Source organism: Mchenga conophoros, linkage group LG12 (genome assembly GCF_057382185.1).
Source record: "Mchenga conophoros isolate Kocher_MC1m ecotype Shallow Benthic linkage group LG12, M_conophoros_male_GT1.1, whole genome shotgun sequence".
NCBI classification, from domain to species: Eukaryota; Metazoa; Chordata; class Actinopteri; order Cichliformes; family Cichlidae; genus Mchenga; species Mchenga conophoros.
This window is the reverse complement of record NC_140537.1, coordinates 37,120,170-37,142,063: the sequence shown is the minus strand read 5'-3', so window position 1 is coordinate 37,142,063 and position 21,894 is coordinate 37,120,170. Positions and strand designations below refer to the sequence as shown.

The following is a 21,894-nucleotide window of genomic DNA, read 5'->3' as shown; positions in this document are numbered from 1 at the left end:
TTTCAATGTAAAATTGTTGAAATGACAGGTGTTACAATATTAATTCACCCAAAATAGAGAAGCTGGTTCTTTCACATCTGTAAGACAAATTGATTATAGGTTCATGTCAAGGCTGTTTGTGTGGTTAAATGTCACCTGTACTGAGGCCCGTCCCCTGCCAGATGCTGCCTTTTGCACGATAAATAAATTTAAGACCAGTTGATGCGGGGAGTGTGAATCTGGAGTGATTCAGAGGACACCCCATAGCAGTTTCACTCTTTGCTACTCATCATGGTCCTCTGTGTTGGCTCAGCGTATCACTAAGATCACATTTCTAATGTTTCTTTTTTTTTTTTAGATTCTCACCACATAAGCTCGGCCTCCTGCGATTTTCATTGGTCTCTTAACTCTTCCTAGAAGCGAGTCGAGCCACTGAGCAGCCATCTGTTTGTAAAACTTGTTATTACAGCGGGCACCAAGACAAAGACCTTCAGATAGATTCCACAGTTTAATCTGCACAAGAAAGCTGCTCTGTTTTGGTGACTGTAATCTAAGTGAAATGTAAAAATACCTTCTTCTCCTGACTTCTGCAAACTCTCATAACACAACATTACTTCCTGGCAGCTCTAAAAACTCCCTAAAAGCCTCCAGCTGATCCAAAATGCTGCAGTGAAGCTATGAATAAGGACTAAGGCTGTTTTTTCCATATTAGCCTCTCATTCAGTCGAGGGCTGGGCGACATGAAGACAATCTAATATCGCGATATTTGTTATCTGTATCGCGATACACGATATGTTTAAGTAGAAACTCAACTCGTATTCTGTCGCTCGGGTTACTGAAGTTGCCACCACTGGTGCAGTAAGCCTAAAGCATTCAGAGTTGTGTGTTTCACTCTAACCTGATGTGTGTTTCCTGTTCTTGCCGTCTAAGCGCATGGACATGGACCGGCGCAGGGAGGATGCTAGGAACCCAAAGCGTAAGCCTCGCCTAATGGAGGAGGACGAGCTGCCTTCTTGGATCATCAAAGACGACGCCGAAGTGGAGCGGCTCACCTACGAAGAGGAGGAGGAGAAGATGTTTGGTCGAGGGTCTCGCTGCCGTCGGGACGTGGACTACAGCGACACGCTGACTGAAAAACAGTGGCTGCGGGTAAAAATGTGTTTCGTTATCATGTCAGCCTCAGTCTCCACGCTGCAGCCAAGTTAGAGGGTTTGTGTTTTCCCTGCAGCTTCACCTGGAACCTCAGCAGTTAATTATACGATCATAGGTGATAAATGTGATTCACCCCGCGCCGCAGGTCACGTTTTCTGAAAATGTTGTGAATGCGATAACTCGAGAACAAAATGATGTAGGAGTTTGAAGTCTCAGTAACCTCGGCCTCAAGATTGTGACTTAGAATTTCAAATTAATACCATAGATGTGTCGACAAGAAGGCTGAGGAGTCGCACTGGCCACTGCCAGCATTTTTAGAAATACTGTAAAGCAGACAGGTAAGTTAAAAGTGCCTCACTAATGACAGTACTCTTTAATAATATATATATATATATATATATGTGTATATATATATATATATATATATATATATATATATATATATATATATATATATTAGGGGTGCAACGATACACAAAATTCACGGTTCGGTTCGGTTCGATACTTTGGTGTCATGGTTCGATATTTTTTCGATACAAAAAAATGTTCATGCATTTTTAATTTGTCATTTATTAAAATTATAAATATATATTTTAACTCAAAAGTACAGTTTTTAAATTTAACCCTAACCCTTGTGCGTGTTTTTTATTTTGACAGCGAATGCGCACCTGCGGACCACTTATGTGCAGCCCTGGTTATTTAGCTCGTCATATTGCAGCCACAGAAATTATTTTGTCCATGAAACCATAAAGCTGCACTTTCTTTTTGCCTTATAGTCTGATTTGTCATAACTTCTCCGTTTTGTGGTAAGCTTTTATTTGGCTGTCACTTCTTCACCCTGACCTGTCTTATTTGGCTCAGCAGAACTGAAATGCTTTTACACGCTCACTCACATAAGCTCAGCGATTCTCTGCGCGATCAACCTCTCACATGTTTAAGCTGCGGGAGATTTCACTTGTCATGTTTGCATAGTAAGCTAACGATTAATAAGACGATGTCAGAGGAATTGGTGCACAAATTATCATCACTCACAGATCAGTGCTGTCGCTCTCTATACACAGTTCGCACGATTGCAAAGTGAAAGCTAAAAAAACAAGCGCAAATTCAAACGCGATTTCAATATGTCACATATTGACAGTGGCTCACCGATGCCAATGACATAATTACCCAGCTACATTTCTGAAAGAATGCAAAAGCATTGACATATATTTTTCGTACAATAGCCCGACGGGCAGGGAAGAGAGATTTTTGTAGCCCGACTGGAAAGATCGCTAGCTCCGGGACGTCGGGCTAGCGATATTGCGAGCCCTGTATCTGATTGAGGAATCACTCATCTTTGGAAAAGAGAGTTTATTACAGAGAAATGGCTCTTTCCAAAATAAAAGCTATACTATCCGCTTCTTCTGGGCTATATTCTCAGCAGCATAAGGAGAATCACGTGCTAACAGCTGTCTAAATGACTCGGCTAAAGTTAGTAGCATGCTTGTTGTTTTTGTCTTTGCACTAGGATGATGTCGGCGTAAATGTGCAGTCATATTCGTTGTGTTCCCACTAGTGCTTTCAGGTTAATCTCGTTGAAATGACCTTAACGCCACAACACGGCAAATCTCCGTTAACGAGCTATCGCCGATCGCTCCGTGCATGGGGCTAGACGGCCAACACGTTAACGAGCTAACTGCGCTAACACACTAGTTCACACCCATGTAATTGAGCATTGCATGGCACATCCAACATACTGTTTTACTTTAGTCCATGACTCGCTTACCTTCAGGGTCATACGTCACATGAAAACCAAAATAATTCCAAACGCCAGATCTGAATGAGGTTCAATTTGCTTGTTGCAAGGAGAGCTTAACTTCTGTCTCGCTAGCTTGCCCTGCGCTCTTCCTTCTGACTATGCTGTCTGTGTTGAGCGCTCAGTGGATCTGCGCTGGACAGTGCAGCCTAGGCGGAGTAGTCGAACACAGATTCACTGAGCGCTCAACACAGACAGCATCGTCAGAAGGAAAATTGATAAAATAAATTACAAATGTTGTATTGTTCGATACATATGCGTACCGAACCGAAAGCACTGTATCGAACGGTTCAATATCGATACGAATATCGTTGCACCCCTAATATATATATATATATATGCAAGTAACAGTTTAACCTAAGTCTCATTATGGCTGCATGCTGTAGTTTTGCTTGATTTGATGCTAAAGGCACCGATTCACACTCAGCAAATAAAGTGTGACATGTTCCCTGGAGAGACAAACTCAGATCCGTTTTATTGACTTTAGCTCAGTTCTGTGGGAGAACGAAAATAGAAAGAAGAAAGTTTCAGGCCAAGGTGAGAATATATTGAAACACTGTCAACTGAGTTTCAGACGAACATTAATTAAAAGAAAACGACTTAAACCTTTAAGCAATATAACAAAGCTAGAGGTGTGATGATCATAGAAATCGTTTGTCAGGGAGCAAAGCATCCCCCAACTCAAATGGTTTGAGTCATATAAAATATCAACAAGTACTGAGTGGATTTCAAAATATGAACGTTGTGTACATTAACAGGCCTGTTTCCAAAGGCAGTCTTTGGCTAAACCTTTTATTCAGTTCAGTTGTATTTTATATAAATTCAGTTGAATTGATTGCAGTGAATCAAAAGAACAATTGCCTCTCTGCACTTTATGTTGTGAGGTTAAGAACCTAGAGTAACAAATCACACGGCCCTCTATGAGCACTTGGCAACAGTGGGAAGGAAGAACTTCCTTTCAACAGGAAGAAGCTTCCAAGTGAACCAGGCTGAAGGATGAGGGGAGGGAGGCAGGACAAAAGACACACTGGGTATGTAAATATTTTACAGATGAAGCTGTATGATTAAAGGGTCCAACAGCTGATGGGTATTGAATAGCGGGGTGCGACACAAAGGATGCAGTTTGGCATGGTTTTGCTTAAATAAGCAGGGTCTTCCTGAAAAAGGTTTCTGCAGTCTGGCAGCATATGTTGCTCCAAAATGATTACATAGCTTGGGCCTTCAAAAACCTCTCGCCGTGGTTTTCTGTACCTCTGTGCTTTAATACATCAAGAGCTTTTCTCCTAGATTGCTCCGAGGAAACTTAACAAATCAAACATTTTGACACTTTTCATCGACCTACAACAAGTTGTGTGGCTTTCCTTCCTGTTGTCTCGGAAAACGGACATTTTTCAGGTCACAACAGATCATCATTAAACAGTCATTAATGATACTGGGTTTCAGAGCACAGTGCATCCTGCCCAATGTGAAAACACTGTTGGTCCTACAGTGTAACAGCATGCACCACTGATAATCTCTGAATCTTTGCAACGAGAATTGTTTTTGATTGTTGAGATCCTTGCTGTAGGTTTGACCTCAGCTCCGCTGTGGCTCTTTTCACGTTTTAGGCGATTGAAGATGGAAACCTGGAGGAGATGGAGGAGGAGATCCGGCTGAAAAAGCGCAAACGCAAAAGACGTCAGGACAAGGACTCCGGCAGAGAGGACGGAGGCGCGAAGGCCAAGAAGAGACGTGGACGACCGCCAGCAGAGAAGCTGTCCCCCAACCCGCCCAAACTCACCAAGCAAATGAACGCCATCATTGATACAGTGATCAACTACAGAGACGGGTGAGATCATCCAGAGACTTGCTGCATGTTTGAGATAACGTATCATACAGTTAATATACCAGCAATTCATCTTTCCATTGTACAACCATTCAGGAAAAATAGCATCAAACAGGTGATTCACATCAAACAGGCCTTTTGGGATGAATGAAACGAGTCTAATAATTGGCTGGATGATGTATATAATAGCTGATCTGATTAGACACTCTAGTAACTCCGTGTTCAGTGTTATTTCCATAGCATATAACTTATGGAAACACGTTATAAAGTTGAGTAGAACATTAGCTAAAAGCCCTGTGGTTATAGAGGAAGGTCCAAATAGGTTCTTACCAAATGAGAGGACTTTAAATAAAGCACTGCCTTATTTTTCATTTCACACCAGCAGCATTAAAGCTGTTAAAACTTTAATTACAGTTGTACTCTCTCCATTCAGAGCGGGCCTTCTGAAACACTAGACAACCTTCTTATGCATATATTTATTTCTTCAGAGCTGTGCAGCATAATTCATTTAGCTTCGGAGCTGCAAAGAAACACAAGAATACGTGCCAGATTACATTTGGCTGTCTGAAAGATACAAATGCTTATAGGAGTGGAGCAGTGGGCTTATCCTGTGGAGACTCCGAGGAAGGAATAAAATTACTTACATAGCAAATATAGGAGGAGGACCCTCCAGTCTTGGGGTGACTGGGACTAACACCTGATTTGTAGCAGAGGAAAGTGTTCCTTTAAGTTCTTTTATCAACACATATTAAGGTTTTGTTTTTGTTGTTGTCTTTTGTTTGCAAGCGAGCGAGCTGCTGCTGTCAAACTTAAATCGATAGATTGGCCAATAGATCATCCCGTGGTCATCGATATCCAAACCAAGTCCCTCATAAAGGCAGCAGGGACGGTGGGGAAACCAACCGGAGGAAGAGCTGATTCAGCATGTGTTAAAAATCTAGCTAACGAGGAGCTCGGTGCTTGAGGAGCGTCACCCTCAGTACATGAACTGACCTGAGAAGGTTAACTTGTCGTGGTTACAGTAAAATTTACGTTTGCATGCAAAAAGGTGGCCCCGTTTGTGAGAGTGTAGCAAATAGTGGCGTGACTATCCACTGGAAAGTACAGCCTTCTCGCTGGTCGGCACGGTGAAAATGAGCAGACGTGAGGTAATGTCTGAGAAACGGGAACCTTGCATTGGTTCTTCCCAACAAGCCAAAGAAAATAAGTGTGCGTCTGATTTGTTGTGTCTGGATACTTTCTCTTTTGCCCACATGCAGAGTCACGAGCATGCATCTCCCTGTGACATCCACCCATGCATGACAGAACATATGCATTTGTGTTCACGTTGCTCTGAAGTGCACTGGCTCACTGCTCGGCTTAAGCTTTTCCAGGAAACTGCTACCTGCCGTTCCAGAAGTCGAATTCTTTCCTCTCCCTGTTGATGGTTGTTCTTCCCAGAGCATCTCAATCACGACTCTGGCGCTGCTCTCTCCACACTTGACTGGGGCAGAATTTGAAATTTCCAGTGCAGGACTTTGGATCCCTGGGTTACAGTGATGTTTCCTAATAAAACAAAGTGTGACTCCGCATTGCTTAAAGCAAATGCGGGCGGAGTTCAAGCTGTTGCTGGAATGTAATAAATGCTTATTTCCTCAGTGGAGGCAACAGCAGCATCCAGGAAACAGGTTACGGCTTGTTTGGCAACACCTGTGGTTTCCAAGTATGATGTGTCACGCACAGAACAATTGGTTTCTAAATCAATAGTTTTTCCATCAAGAAGCTTCACCGTCACATTTCCACTCCAACCCCAGCTCTTTGATGGGAGTCAGCAGTTGAGTGTGTTTCCTAAAGTCTTTGTTGCTGGGCTTGATAGGCGTCATACATCAAAGATATTAAACCCGTCCTGAACCCTCCGTCCATCCCTGTGGTTTCAGTTCACGCAGCACAGTCTGACGCACCGAGCTGCCACATTCAGGAGCCTTGAAGCTCAGCTGTTCTGCTGCTTGCGTCATTGTGACTGTTTTTGGCTGCTTTGTCGAAATAAAGTTATCCATTTATTTTCCTGATATCACACACCGGACAGCTCAAGTTAATCCAAAGTGTTTAAATGTTAATTGTGAGCCCTTTGGATTCAGGCAGCTGAGCGAGAACAGTGGAAACGCTGTCCGATGATTGATGCTGTGGAACGTCATCTCTTAGTTGCTTGTATTTCTTCCCCTTGAACTCCTAAATTAATGACTGCAGATTTGAGATTTCAGTATTTTTCTTTCTGATTAAGAGCTGGCCTGGTATAAAATGATTGATGAAGCCACAAGGAGATCCTTAAAAATAATCCCACATGTTGAAATGTTAGTGTTTCTGCCAAGTCTCTGTACACAAAAAGAAGGGAAGTCAGTGCTGGCAGAATCTAACAGATGATATCGGACATTTGAGAGAAAAATGGCGTGTGTGCTTTCTTACAAATGCAGATGAGTTGATCTTAGTGACAGGAGCAAGCTGGGTTCTCCTCATCCTCCTTATCTCTCTTTTCTATTTTCACAAACTCTGGAGAAACTGCAGGTAAAGACGCCGCCGTCGGTCTTCGTGCACACCGTTACCGCAGGCTCACTGCTGCAGCTGTGTGTTGGATATCGCTTCAGAAGACTCAACAGATCTAGTTCATAATTATTGCCTTAAATATCATCTAGCAGGAAAATAAGTGGGTATTTCAGGGTGTAAAATACTACCGAATACTTTGAGTGAAGTATTCGGTAGTAGAGGGGCCTGAAAGCAGAAAGCAATAACTCCCACAGTGATGTGGATCTTAAAATATTAATGGTGTCCTTAAATGAGACCTAAAGTAACATTTACACCCAGTTGGTCTCGTTTTATTAGAAACACTACAGCAGTCTGACCGCAGCATCCGTCCCACGAGGCTTCCTGCGCTCGCTCTTTGTTGCAGCGCTGTGATGACTGTTGGTCTGTGATAGAAAGCACTGGCAGTGTTAGTGTGCAGTAGAGTTTGACGGCATACAAACTGCTGTTTTTGTTTTTCCAGCTCTGGAAGGCAACTCAGTGAAGTGTTTGTCCAGCTTCCATCCAGGAAGGAACTCCCAGAATATTACGAACTGATCCGAAAACCCGTGGACTTCAAAAAAATCAAGGTTTGTGATCTAAGATGATCCATTCATTTGTGCAAAGGAGGGACGGGTTAGCGGGAAAGAAAGGGCTGAAAATTATAACTCCAGGTCCTTTAATAGAAGAGAATACTCAGTAAGATGAGAAACTCCTTAAATGTATTTAAAAGATCAAAGAAGTTTCTGTTTGTGGTAATCTATTAGTTTTAATTTAGTTCCAACAGTTTTTGGTATTTAACAATCAGCTCTTTTCTCTGTTGCTCGAATAGTCCGGTAAATTCACCGTCCGTGGAGCTTCGTGTCATGATGGATTTGAAAGGAAGGGCAGACGGTGAAGCTTGATGTCGATGTAGTTTAAGGTTGTGCGACCTGTGTGGATGTAGGCGTCGCTCAGTGCCGCTGTTCTGTTTTTGTCTTTCAACAGGAACGTGTGAGAAACCATAAATACAGGAACGTGGGGGACCTGGAGAAGGACGTGATGCTGCTCTGTCAAAACGCACAGACCTTCAACTTGGAGGGATCCCAGGTCAGAAACCCTGCTGTGGAACTCTCTTCATTTTCCTGCTCATCTCCGGGGCTTTGTTGGTACTCCGGGACTTCTCTTGAATAGCTTTATATATTTATATATGGTTAGAATGATTGTGTGTAGGCGGGGCCAGCTGTTTGGTCGGTGACGGGCTTTCCCCTGAGAATCTTGGCTAGACGGAGCTCGGCGTTGCTTTGATCGGCTCCTGTTCTGTCGGACTCGAGCTCGTTTGCAAACACATGGTGTTATAGCTATTAGCACTGAGCTAGCCTAAAATGAACTGTACACCCCCCCCCCCCCCCGCAGATATACGAGGACTCCATCGTTCTTCAGTCTGTTTTCAAGAGCGCCAGACAGAAGATCGCCAAGGACGATGACAGCGATGACGACAGTGAGGAGGAGGAGGACGACGACGACGATGACTCAGAGGCCGAGGGTGAGACGCACTTTATGGCTACGCGTACCAACACACACACACCAGAGACCTTTGGTTGTCTCATTGAAATTCTTCTCAGTGCAAACCCGGCGAACGCTGCTCGGGTTTTATATTCATCGCAGCGGGAGCCCCGTGCACTCCTGCTGACAGACGAAAGTGATGTTTTAGACATAGGAGCGAGTCATTATTAAGGGAGGACATTTATTGTGAAATGTTAAAAAGCATTTAAAACCACGAACTACAGCTGATGTGCAGTAATGACACCTGAGAGATTGAGTATCAACACAAATCCCTGACAGCCCTGCATTAGAAACGGCCTCCAGCATAAAAATCTACCATGTCAGCTAAACGTTCAACAAATAGTTTCGTTTCTAATATGTTTGGTTAAACAGGATGTCGTAGCTTTTATTCTCAAACATGCTGAAGGGAAGCGGTGCAAGACTGTTCACGTTTCTCCCGTGTTTCAGCCAAGTCAGTGCGGGTAAAGATCAAGCTGAGCAGGGAGGCACGCGGCCACGACAAAGGCAAGAAGAGGCAGAGCCGAGGGAAGGCCAAGCCGGTGGTCAGCGACGACGACAGCGACGAGGACCAGGATGATAATGTAGGTTGTAAAATAATTGTACTTATGTTGCCGACACAGGTGGTTCAGGTCCATCAGCAGCTGTTGGCTGGCATTAAATCTTCTGTAGAATAAAAGGATAAAAACTTGTAGTGTACTTATGTGAAACCAAATGCTTATGTAGATAATGACGTTCAGTTCGCTATATTTCCCGGTATTATCCGCCTTCTTCTTTGTAAATCGTCTGATGCAATCACACTCAAAGTCTTTGAAGACCATCTTCCAAATTCACTGTTTACTCTTATAGAGTGAGCTTCCCCTGGCTTTGGTCTCATATACCGACAGTCACAAAGCTCCGTGAAGCACCCTTTAATTCCTCGTCAGCTATCACGTCTTTTATCTGTGTTGATGTGGCGTTTGCCGCTCATTTAAAAGCCAAATCGCACATCTAAAGACCCAAAGGACCCTCAGAAGGATGCAAATGAGTCCTAAATATTTCTTAAACATGGTTTACGGAGCATGTTTGTGAAGCAGAGTGTAACAGGTGCATGTAGAAACTAGAGATGGCACGATACCACTTTTTTATGTCCGATACCCAAAATATTGCTCAGTTCAACAATGCATATCTCTTTATTTAAACTTTAGCACTGTTTAGCTGTCACCACTATCAAAATATCCATCCTGAAAGTGCGCAACATAATGCAGAACTTTAAATCTCAAAGTATTTAAAGTAACATTCATCAAAATAAAAGTGCAACATTATGCAGAATTTTAAATCTTGAAGTATTTAAAGTAAAATTCAAGTAAATAAAAGTGCAACTTTATGCAAATTTCAAAACCCCTTTGGTACTGAAAAAAGGTGCAATTTTAGCAGAGCAAACAACATTCTTGTAATAATGCAGTTGTAACTTTTTTTTCACTTTAACATGAGAGGTAGGTTCTTCTTCAGAAAGATCAACATTTCAACCTTCTCAGCTGTCAGCCTGCTTCTCCTTTCATCAATGATAATAGAGGCTGTACTGAAGAGTCTCTCACTCTCAATACTTGTGGTAGGTGCACAGAGAAATTTAGCTGCTGTAGAAACCAGAGTGGGAAATCTAAGTTTGTTGACTTGCCAGTACAGCAGTGGATTATCTGAGCGTTGAATGGTTGGCTCACTAAGGTAAGTTTGCACTTCAACGCGTGCACTTGTCGTGGCTAACTGAGGAACAGGATCTTGAGCGTTTTCCTTCAGGATTTCATCAAAAACACTTTCAAGTCTGCTTTGGCTGGAAGATTCCACCCGTGGAGTCTTCTTTGCTGGCTCCAAGACTGCTGATGTCCCCTCTGCTGGCTCTGAGGAGTTTAATGTAGTTCTCAAAAACTCCATCTTCCTCACCTCTGCCATCAAAGCATCTTTAGCTTGTTTTGAGGTTTCTACACTCGTGAAGTACCTGAAATGAAAAAAGTCCAAACTTGAATATTAAACAATCATTAAATTTATCATTAGTATCATTCAGCAGTGTGATTAAACTATCATTCTTCATTCTTGCTATTTATTCCATGCCCATTATAAAGACCTCAACATACTTTGCTGTACTACTCTGAATCAGACAATACATGTTATAATGCGCAATGGTGGTGTCCTGACTGAATGACAAGTCTATCACAACTAATCTAGAATGTCCTCACCATTTTCTGACACACTCTCTCTAATGCACTATCACTTACACACACACACACACACACACACACACACACACAAACAAAACAAGTTGATCTGTTAAAATAACATGAGTGAAGCCTTACATACCTGTCTTTATATCTTGGATCCAGCAGTGTTGCAACTGTGTATAGTGGCTCGGATTCCACGTCTCTGAAGCGTCTGTTAACTGCTTCGAGAAGAGTGCCTTTCATTTTCTTTATTCCATCGTCGGCCTCATTTTCTCGGGAGAGCACGCGCTTAAGGACGCAGACAATAGGGATGACATCAGATGCAGATGAGGATGATGCGCTTACCTCCTTTGTTAACTCCTCAAAGGGAGCTAGAGCTGTCAGGACCTTTTCCAGTAACCCCCACTGATGTGCACTAAGTGTGGCAGGCAGATCATACTCTGCAGAATATGCACACAAGGCTCGCTTCTGTTCTGTGAGGGTCTTGATCATATAATATGTGCTATTCCATCTTGTTCGCACATCTTGTATCAGACGTTTGGGTGACATGTTCAGCTCCATTTGAATGTCCTCCAAACGCGAATATGCCTGTGGTGAGTGTTTGAAGTGACCCACTATTTTTCTGCCCACTGTCACAGCATCACATACACCACGTTGTGCAAGCAGTCCCTCATTCACCACAAGTTGCAAAGTGTGCGCGAAGCATCCCAAACTTGCAACACCTAGCCGGCTCATTGCCTTTTTTATATTGCTGGCATTGTCTCGCAAAACAACGTGGACTTTATTCTTCGGAATTTTCCACGCATTTAACATTTCCTCCATAGCTGCAGCGATGGACTCTCCTGTGTGTGAACCACGAAACTCTTTGGCCTGCAACACTGCTTTTTGCATTGTAAAACTCGAGTCTATCCAGTGTACAGTCAGGCTTAGCAGGGACAACGGACAAACGTCCGAGCTCCAGATATCAGTCGTCATGCTTAACGTGGGAATTATTTCCAAACTTTCGGAGATGAACTTGCGCACCTGTTTGTACTTGCCTGGGATAGCTTCCTCCGAGATGAAATGCCGGTTTGGCAGCATGTAGCGAGGCTCTAAATGCTCAATTAAGCGTCGAAAACCATCATTTTCCACAACGGAAAGGGGCTGGTCATCAAGCACAACAAATTCAACTATTTTCTCCGTTATCAGCTTCGCTCTATTGCTTTCCGGAGGGAATTTCTCACGTCTCTGAATATTTTCCAAAAGCGTTTGTTGATATGGTACACTTTTCTGCTTAGCTTTGGAGGCCAGGCTAAATTCCGCGTACTCCTTTGCGTGGTGTTTCTGTAAGTGTTTAATCATGTTTGTGGTGTTAAAATTCCCCACACTGCTACCACCTCGCGAAACACTTGCATCGCATAAGTTGCATTCGGCAGTCTTGCTTTTTTCGTCTTTTAGTTTGAAATAAGTCCACACTGCTGACATGATGGCTCTGAGCTCTCCCACACGATAACCGCTCGATCACGTGACGCATACTGCTCTGACGTGCTAAGGTCATGACCTGGGTTATACCATGCTAGCGAGTTTTTGAGGTGCTTTTGTGATATTCACTGGATAGGATAAAAATTTTAAATTTCTCTCCGATATCCGATCCAGTAATTTACGTCAATATCGGACCGATACCGATACTGAATATCGGATCGGTCCATCTCTAGTAGAAACCACACGTTTATATTCTCCATTTATTGTGCGATACTGTGAGAACGAGGTGATGTAGGACTTTCAGTTGATACCGTAGGTGAACGTACTAAAAATCTTGAATGAGTTTGAATCCCAGTGACCTTGACTTCAAGGTCAGAGGTCAACTTTTATACCATGGGTGCATCTACTGGGAGGCCGAGGGGTGGCCCTGGCACCTCACTGCTGCCAGCTAAACCTGATTGACTTACCCTGGTCAGAAGTTTTTTTTTATTTTCATCTATCTTTTTCCATAAATAATGAAATAATAATGGATTGCATTTATATAGCGCTATTCATTCACTCTCACATTCACACACTGGGGGAGGCAGCTACAGTTGTAGCCACAGCTGCCCTGGGGCAGACTGACAGAGGCGAGGCTGCCATATCGCGCCATCGGCCCCTCTGGCCATCGGCCCCTCTGGCCATCACCAGTAGGCAAGTAGGGTAAAGTGTCTTGCCCAAGGACACAACGACCGAGACTGTCCGAGCCGGGGCTCGAACCGGCAATCATTTTCTGTTACGCCCCCCTGAGGAAGAAGAAAACATTTCACGCCCCGCCCACTCTCCCCTGTCACTATAAATAGTATCATTTGTCTATAAAATTGTTATTATAAGTACATTTCTGCATAACATTGTATCCTTATTAACATTAAAGACAGCATAAAAGAAAGAAATATAGATCAACTTAAAACAAAGACTAACAATGTTGTTTAGTCTGTAACAGAAAGGATTTAAGTACATGTACTAGTACTGCGACTCTCTAAACTACTACAGACAAAGTGCATCGATTTGCCTGAAATATAAAAACATCCTTCTTCAAACTATAAACATTTTTTGAACCATTTGATTCTGAAAAATAAAATTAAACAAAATCCATAAATACATTTAAATATATCTGCAACATTAACTGCTCAAGTAAAGTACAGATCCTAAGAACGCTGCCACCTACTGTAGCGGATGTGCAATTACACTGTATGCCGGTCCGTGTTCCCCGGCGGGGGCACTATTTGAGAAGGACCGTCTTAGTGTATTTTTCAGCGTAAGTGAGCAGCTTACCTTTGTCCAGGTGTTGCATCAGTGTTTGTATTTATGATGCTGAGTGTTTAAGTGTCTTATGTTGGCTGAGCTCGGAGCCTTCACGTTACTCCGTGAATATGAATGCAGCGATTTCATCAGCTGTGTGCCGGCCGTGGTGGGAGCACGCTCTGCCCTGACGGAGTCTGTTCAAAGGACCGCCTTGTCTGACTCGCCTCACTCCTTCACTGCTCTCCTCGTTAGCCTCAGAACAGGAAAAGATGTGAAGACCGCCCGTCCCACCTCTTTTTCCTCCGGAGAGCTTTCTTATTTCAGCGTTGTTGTGTTGCGACAGGCCGCTCTGCCTCTCGTTGCTGCTTCGCTGCATCCTCTTCCTCGTTCTTAACACTCTTCTTCTCTTTGTCTCTGCAGGATCAATCAGACAAGAGCAAAAGTGATGACGAGTGACGAAGGAGAAGCAAGGGCGCGAGGATATTGTTTACAGCACTTAGAAACAAAGGACAATATCTTCCATTGCTGTTGTTCAGGTTCATGTTCCTTAAACTTTGCTCCGTGTGTCTTCTGTGTGTGTCTGTAGGGTGTATTCTCATCTCCCACCAGCTTAGAAATGTATTACTTACAATCGATAACATACAGCAATACCAATCAGCTTATATTTCTCTTTTTAAGACAATTTTGTAGTATATTTTTTAACTACGTGCTTTAACAAAACACAAAATGTACAAAAAAGAAAAACACACATTGGTCATCCTATTTGCGCTTTTGCTTTGTTTGTAATCGCTTGCTTGCACTTTAAAAAAAACCTTCAGTATCCTGATTTTTAAAAAGTCAAGTAAAACAAAAATATGTATAATCAGTGAAATCAAAGCTAATTTGGAGAAATGGCAGTCAGTTTTTTAAGTTTTGGATTTATTGTTTTTAACGTGTGCCGTGCCAAATGTAGACAAACTGACCGTTAGCTTAACCCCTCCCACGCGCAGCGTCTGTCCAATTACAGCTAGGCTTTTTTAAGCTTGTACGAAATAAATATGAAAGTAAGTAAAAGATTTAATAGTTATCTGCCTCAGTGTGTAGATTAAACATGCTGTCAGCGTGTGCACTCCATAAAGAAGCTAACACCTGCTAACTGGCCCAGGCTGAGGTCACCTTGTTCTGTGGGGTGAGTGGACACGTGTGGAAAACTGAATCATTCGCTGGACAGCGTTTGGAACAGTCTGTGTCGCGTGTTGTAGCTCATGTGGACAAGTCCACAGTCCAGTCCAAGTCCTCAAACTGTTGAAAGCTGGGCTCACGTCTGTGTTAGCATGTAGACCACAGTCTGTGTGTCACAGATGAGTCCACAGTTACGACACTTTCTCTCAGAACTGTAAAGAATGCAGTGGAGAAACCCAAAGTTCACTTCTGCTGTTCATCGTAGAACAATCCAGTTAAATCTCATGGTTTAGTCTAGAAATGGGCAGAAGTGTCAGGCGGGGTCCTCGTGGTTCCAATGAAGGCTTTCTCTGTTTGTCGTGGACCAACGTGGGTTAGGGTTCTTTCACCTGCCCCAGGGAGGACTTGCATCTTAAAGGAGGAGAACTCCTGCAGGACTCACATTGAGGCAAACTTTTCTTGACGAGTAGCAAAAGGAGAGATGTTGATTTCATTGTGGTGCAGACAGCCCACAGCCACTTTGGCCTGGTAGAGGCGACGAGTGTGTGAACGTTGAGGTACTTCTGAGTTTCCCAGCTGCTCTGAAACTCTGGCCACTAACTGTACTTTAATCCAGAGTCTCCCTCGGGCTGCACATCAGTCTGTGGAGATGCACTTTTGTCTCTTATCTGGGACTTCCTCGAACTCAATTATCTCTTCAGCCTCTTTATCTTTCCTCACGTGCACATCCTCCCTGTTATTACCATCAGTGACTGAGGGCTCTCTGAATGTGATATGTCAGCTCAGTCTCAGTCCTGCAGCAGCGGCCGGCTCGCTGAGTAGCACAGCATACTGCTGCAACATCAGGAACAGCTGTGCGCTTCATCAAACATTCACACACACCTGATTACTTATTTACCTACAGTAACAGGACATTATATAGATCACATAGTACTAAGACAGGGCATTTTAGTCATCACAAAACAAATGTACATATTAATCAGCCTCTGAGCCTGACACTGAGGCACGCAGACCCTCACGATCAAATCTCTTTGTGTTCTGTCATTACGTTACAGTTCACACAAGGCCTGTTCTCTGCTTTCTGCTCCATCAGCCCCACCTTAAAGCTTCCTCCTGCTCTCTCCCAAAGCAGCATGTCGGCTGCTGTCCTCCACCTCCTGCTCTCCTACATCTCGCTCTTCATTAGCTACAGCTGCCTCCTTTCTTTCACCTCCCACAGAAACTGTGGAAATATGAAAACAGAGACTGTAACACTGGGCCAATTATTAGCGTGTGTTTCCTTTGGTCTGTAGGTACTCTGTTGTGCTGTTACCGTTGGTCCAGCATGTCTTTGAACCTCCTTAGGAGCGGGCTTTTTGAGTCTTTGGAACTAACAGAATTGTTTTCATTGGTTTGAACAGTCGATAAATGCTGAGCAGCTGCTGATAGATGTCTTTGTAGCTGTGTGGTGTGAGGGGTTCCCCGAACAGTCTCGTGTCACTGCCCTTACTGTTTGGCCCCGTCATCAGTTTACAACAGTGATTCACTGTTAGGTTCCCGGGGCTGCAGGGCAGAACATGCTCTACTGCATGCTGCAAACAAGCAATCTGTCCGTACTTTGAAGAAGAAAGTACTTTTAGAAGAACATGATTTGGTTGCATGTGGGCTCTGTAAGGGAAAGCCAACACATAACCACTAAACAGCAACTTACAGAGCAGTTTTGCTGTTAGCCCAGCAGTTACAGCCACACTGAGTGACTGTGACTGTTAGACTGAGTGAGTAGTGTAAATTTCACGATATGTTTAGACTGTTTGGACATTAGAAGACTAACTGCTTCCTCTGATTCTCCCTGGAGACCTGATGCCATGTTATCAGTTTGCAGAGATACAAATGGCGTTCTTACCTTCTGAAGTGCTCAGCTGTGTCCCTGCATCACCTTCATCAAACTGTTCACATGTTTAGTTAAAGATCGGCAGTTGCAGATTTTCACAGCTCACTGAGCTCAGCACCTTGTTCATGAGTAGAGCCTGCCTGCACATTGAGATATAGACTCTCTGCATCAGCTTTTTGTTTTTAAAAGGGAACATTTGTTTCTTTCAAGGTATTTAAAATCATCCTGTAGACATTTCTAAATACCTGGGATGTTATAATACTGTGATATCACCAAGGCCTCCTGTACAGAGACGCCATGTCCCTGCTGTAACTTAAATATCCAAACAAAATAAAAAGGCTCTTTAAATACCCACTAAGAACTTTTTAGATTAGCTGGCGGGAGCAGAGCTGTACTCGTGTGTCTATGCGTTCACCTCATGTCGAAGCTTTACAGTTGCAGTAACGGTAACAGGAGGGCGGGGCTTAGCAGACGGTCAGCAACGCGATTACACGATTGTGAAAGTACAGGCAGATAAAAACGTGCGTCTGTAGCTGACAGATGAACTTGACACAGCCAGAAATGTCCGACGCTTTTTTTAACCGCTTCTAGTAAGACAAATATAATCGCACATGATTAGGGAGGTGCACGTGGTTCATGTGTTCTTCCTCTGATGTTTTTAACATTTTCTGTATCACAGCGTTGTCGCATTAATTTTCTCGTTTTGTTGGAGTTATTTTCTAAGTAGAAAGCTCGTGTCAGACAGCGGGTTCACGGGGAAACATCTCACTTCGGGGAATGAAACCAGATTCTGTCGTAGCGCTAAATGTAGCGTCTGAATACATGTTACAGTCGTTTTGCAAAAAAATAGAAAATGAAATCATAAAAATCTGAAAAATAAGTGTAACAAACCGAGTCTGACGGGTTGTGACGGCCTGAATTACTACAAAGAAAACAGTATTATGAGATTAATGAGACGTGTCGGTTTGTTTCAGGTGTTCGTGTTCCTTGTGAATTAGTTCTAAACCCTCATTTTATTGTTTATGTGTTATTTGTAGCATGCAGTATACCGTGCACATGCAGATATATCATTTTTGTGTAATATGTGCTTGCCGACTCTCCGTAAGTGTGACTTCATCTTTGCTTTCTTTGCACAGTGTCTTTGTGGTTGTATCTCATAGCCCAGGGCAAATAAACATCACTGATTTCCAACACAAAGATCGCGTCTCTGCTTTTTCTTTGCCTTCTGCTGTTTGTTGTGTTTGTGTTGCCGATGTTGCCGCTCACCTTTGTTCTGACACTTTATTTCAAAAACTCGTTAAACTCCTGAAGTTCATCTGTTTTCGGTTGTAAAACTCAGTCTCTCTAATTAGGGAGAACTGCAAAAGTCATGAAATAAGAAACATCTGAATGTGCTGTTCTTCTGCACTAAAGTTAACGAGCAGCGTAACCTCAGTGGTTTCAACTGACGCAGATCATCAAATACCGTTCAACTCCCACGTAGGGATGGGTACCGGTACCGGTTCTGACATAAACGGTAGTAACCAGACCGAAAAGCAGAGCACAATTCGGTGCTTTTTTCCCCCTGAGCTGTGACACATTTTAGATTCTAGCCAATCATTTTACCTTTCCAAGGATAGTAGGCGGGGCCAGGTACGTGCGTTCTTTTAGAGCAGAGCTACAGATTAAAAATGTCCAAGGCGAAGCGGTCAAAGTCTGGCTGTACTTCACAGCAAAATATGCAAACTCAGCAGCAACAAGTGCTTTAAGCTGATACTGTGATACTGTCAAAGGAGGTAACACCTCGAATCCGATGAAGCACCTGGCGACGCATAGCGTTTTTTTTAAAAGCCCAGAAATGCGCCGTATTTGATAGCTTGCTGCGAGACCTCACACCGAGCACATCTACTGTGCGTGGGTTGCCTGTTATGAGACCCGGATTTAGCAACATCCCCCAAAAACCCGAAGAGGAGAGTCCTGGCCCCTAGCCCTGCCAGTGTAGCAGAAATGATGAGGATGATGATGCAGCAGCAGCCGTTCTTCTCTGCGTGAGTAGCTTCATGTTGTTCGTGTGTAATTTACGTTGAGTAGGCTAACCACGTTATTACATTAATGCATGTAAGGTGAACTAGCAAACACCATCATAGCTACATGCGGCTGTCTTCTTGTTTGATGGCAGATACTCCCTTCACCCTGGCCAAAAAGGCTAAAATGACCAAAGAAAAAGTGGAAAACAGTTAAACATGAGAGGTTTTTGGACAAAGTTTGTGTTTTTTCCATTGTTTAAGCACTGCTTCCAGCCAAGAGTGATACCATATATGCCCCATAGCTGCAGAAAAGGCTAACATTGTTATCTTTTTACAAAAAAACAGCTGAACATGAGAGGTTTTTGGACAAAGTTTGTGTTCTCCATTCTTTAAGCACCGACTGTCACGACCGCGCTGGCAGACGTGTGGAATTGGAGATAGGACCCAAAATGCGGCAGCTCTGGTGCAGATGAGTATTTATTTAACAACAGAAAATACAAACAGCAATGGCGTGGGTGAAGGTGAAACAGGAAAACCTAAACTGGGTAAAACTAACAAAACAAACCAGAAACGAAGATGCAGGGAGGTCCGGGGAATTACATACGGGGAGACCGAGGGGAAACAACACAGACGAACCAGCAATTACTAAGACAGAAAATACAACTTAAATACACTCAGAGAACACAGGGAGATTACACACAGGTGGGAAACACAGCTGGGAGTGATTAACCTGACGAGACCAGGGAGACAAACTGAAAACACTCACATAAGACGCAGACCTTCACAATAAAACAGGAACTTACACATGAAAGGACACAAACTAAGAAACGCAGACTAGATACAGGAACACACGGGGGGAACAGGGTAAACACTAATCAGAGGAAGAGCAGAACCAAAATCGTGAAGAGAAAAATACAAAACGCTGGGTCAAAAGGACCCAGGATCATGACACCGATAAAACCTAAACGATACCCATCCCTACTCCCACGTGATTAGGAATGTTTCAGAAGATTTTTATTTCAAAGCTTTTAATGCTGACAGGACGTACTCTGCACAAATAAAAGAAAAACCTCAAAATGTTTGCTTGTTTTTCAAAATTGCTTCAATTTATGTCACTTTGAGCTCCCAGCCTGATGGAAGGCAGGGTCCAGCAGCTGCCCCACGTCTGTTTAGCGTGAGAGGTCAAAGGCATCAGCAGTAAATAGAAAATACTTTAAAATACAACAGGAGTGTTTTTGGAGAAACAGCTGTGGCTGTGAGGGCTTAGCAGTAAACAGCTAATAGGAAACTGCATCTACAGTATTACATGAACTGAGACGTTCATGTAATACTGTAGATGCAGTTTCCTATTAGCTGTTCCTTCACAACGCTCCTCCCTTTTTTTTCTTTTTCTTTTTTGAGCTTTTGCTGCATTTTGTTATTTGTTGGTGTTTTCATAGGTTAGAATGCGTTTGACCTCTCAGGGCCACCGTAACTATACCGTACACAGATATGGAAACCTCATGTAGGAAACATGAGGTTGAACACCATCACAAAACTTGGATATGTTAACAAAAGCCCGCCCGCTCTAAAAAGTATTTATTAAAATCTGACCTTACTAAGCCACACCCCCTTTGGTGATGTCACATAAAGTTGTTACAGAAATGACTTTAAATGTTATTGTAGTGATGTAGTCGACAGGTGATCGCACAGGCCGCCTGGTTGGAGGATTGCTTTGACGGCCTGGTGAAGGTTTGCAGACAGATTACCTGTTTGAGTCCACCTGCACCGATGAGCGCAACTCACCTGTGATGGACTTGGTTCATTCCTATATGGTTTTATGCATGTGTCATTTTACAGTTAATCTCTGATTTACTACCATAGGCAACTTTGTCACTGTTTGTGCAACAATCCCCATTTGCTTCTGTCTGCATGTACTGTAGACGGCTGACTTGTTGCTAACTTTACTCCATCAGTAGCTTTGGGGACAGAAACTGACTGCGAGTGGTTGCAGGTGGTCCCGTCTCTGAAGCAATCACTTCAAAGCAACGAGAGTTCTGTGAAATCTTTGCACAAAGTTGCAATAAGTTTGGTCGTGCCACATCTATCACCATAGCTGGACTGGCCATTGGGCATACCGGGCATTTGCCCGGTGGGCCGCTGGCGATTTTTTGTTTTTATGGGCCGATGGATTTTTTTTTTTTTAGGAAGGGTATATATAATGAAAGGTGTTGGATTGGCCAATTGGTCATGATCGACTCTGGGCTGGACCAATTACAGCCGAGGAGGCTGAATGCACCCGACCCCTTGTTTAGCAATCACGTGATTTTCGCGCATTGCATGCCGGGAACTCGTGGCAAAACAATCCAAGTACCGCATCAAATGCAAGCATTTGCAGCACCGCAAAACGTTCATTCTTCGATTCCAATAAATTCTTGTTTTTTCTTTGCCGCACAAAAAAGGAATGTACAAAACAAAAGGAGAACAATGCCGGTCCGTACAAAGACAGACTCGACGAAAAGACAAAGAAAAGATACGAGGAAAAAATCAAAGGAGTGAAAGGGTCAGACCCTTACGAGCACGCAGAGTGGACAAAAGACGTTAGTGTGCTGCCCAACTTTCACCACGCTCATATTTATAATTATACGGTTCTTGGAGTGAGTGCATACACTCATGAAGTTTAGTAACTTCCGGTCACTGCAACAAGCCCAGGTACAGTTTACCGACGGATGGGTGCAGGACCTTGAAATGCACCGTGTAGAACGAAAGACCATCGTACGAACAAAGGTAAGTTTACCAGTCTCACAAATTGTCGTCATAAATACACATTCGTTAACCGTTTATTAATAGGACCTTTGAGCTCAACGGTAATTAATTAGTAGTGGAAATGATTTCTGGTAGCATTACAGAAATGTAGCAGTGACAATAATACTGTATGCTGTAATCGTACTGGACAATTAGTGATACAAAACAACTGTTTTATCCTGTGAATAAAAGTATATGTTTTTGTCAATGTACCATAATAACAGAAGCGAAACGCAATATTGTGTCAGGACAATTCACTATTTATGCACAATAAACAAAGGAGCATAGCGCGACAATTTCTGTTC

General features: G+C 43.2%; 2 protein-coding genes across 2 annotated transcripts in view; one reads left to right on the top strand and one right to left on the bottom strand.

The window, feature by feature from the left end:
• The window catches only part of smarca2 (SWI/SNF related BAF chromatin remodeling complex subunit ATPase 2), a 57,719-nt gene extending 39,723 nt beyond the window's left edge, over positions 1–17,996 (top strand). Inside the window, exons 28-34 of the mRNA XM_085295592.1 lie at positions 910–1,128; positions 4,534–4,754; positions 7,771–7,876; positions 8,274–8,375; positions 8,682–8,811; positions 9,279–9,412; positions 14,189–17,996. Coding sequence (XP_085151718.1) covers positions 910–1,128; positions 4,534–4,754; positions 7,771–7,876; positions 8,274–8,375; positions 8,682–8,811; positions 9,279–9,412; positions 14,189–14,224 — 948 coding nt within the window. The 3' untranslated portion in view covers positions 14,225–17,996. The remainder of the gene's footprint in view (positions 1–909; positions 1,129–4,533; positions 4,755–7,770; positions 7,877–8,273; positions 8,376–8,681; positions 8,812–9,278; positions 9,413–14,188) is intronic.
• Positions 10,215–11,515, bottom strand: LOC146563174 (zinc finger BED domain-containing protein 4-like). The gene is made up of 3 exons (XM_085294662.1): positions 11,369–11,515; positions 11,163–11,311; positions 10,215–10,803 (listed from the first exon to the last, which is right to left on the bottom strand). The coding sequence occupies exons 1-3, from the start codon at positions 11,513–11,515 to the stop codon at positions 10,287–10,289; spliced, it is 813 nt and encodes a 270-aa protein (XP_085150788.1). The 3' UTR covers positions 10,215–10,286.
• Positions 17,997–21,894: the final 3,898 nt, after the last annotated feature.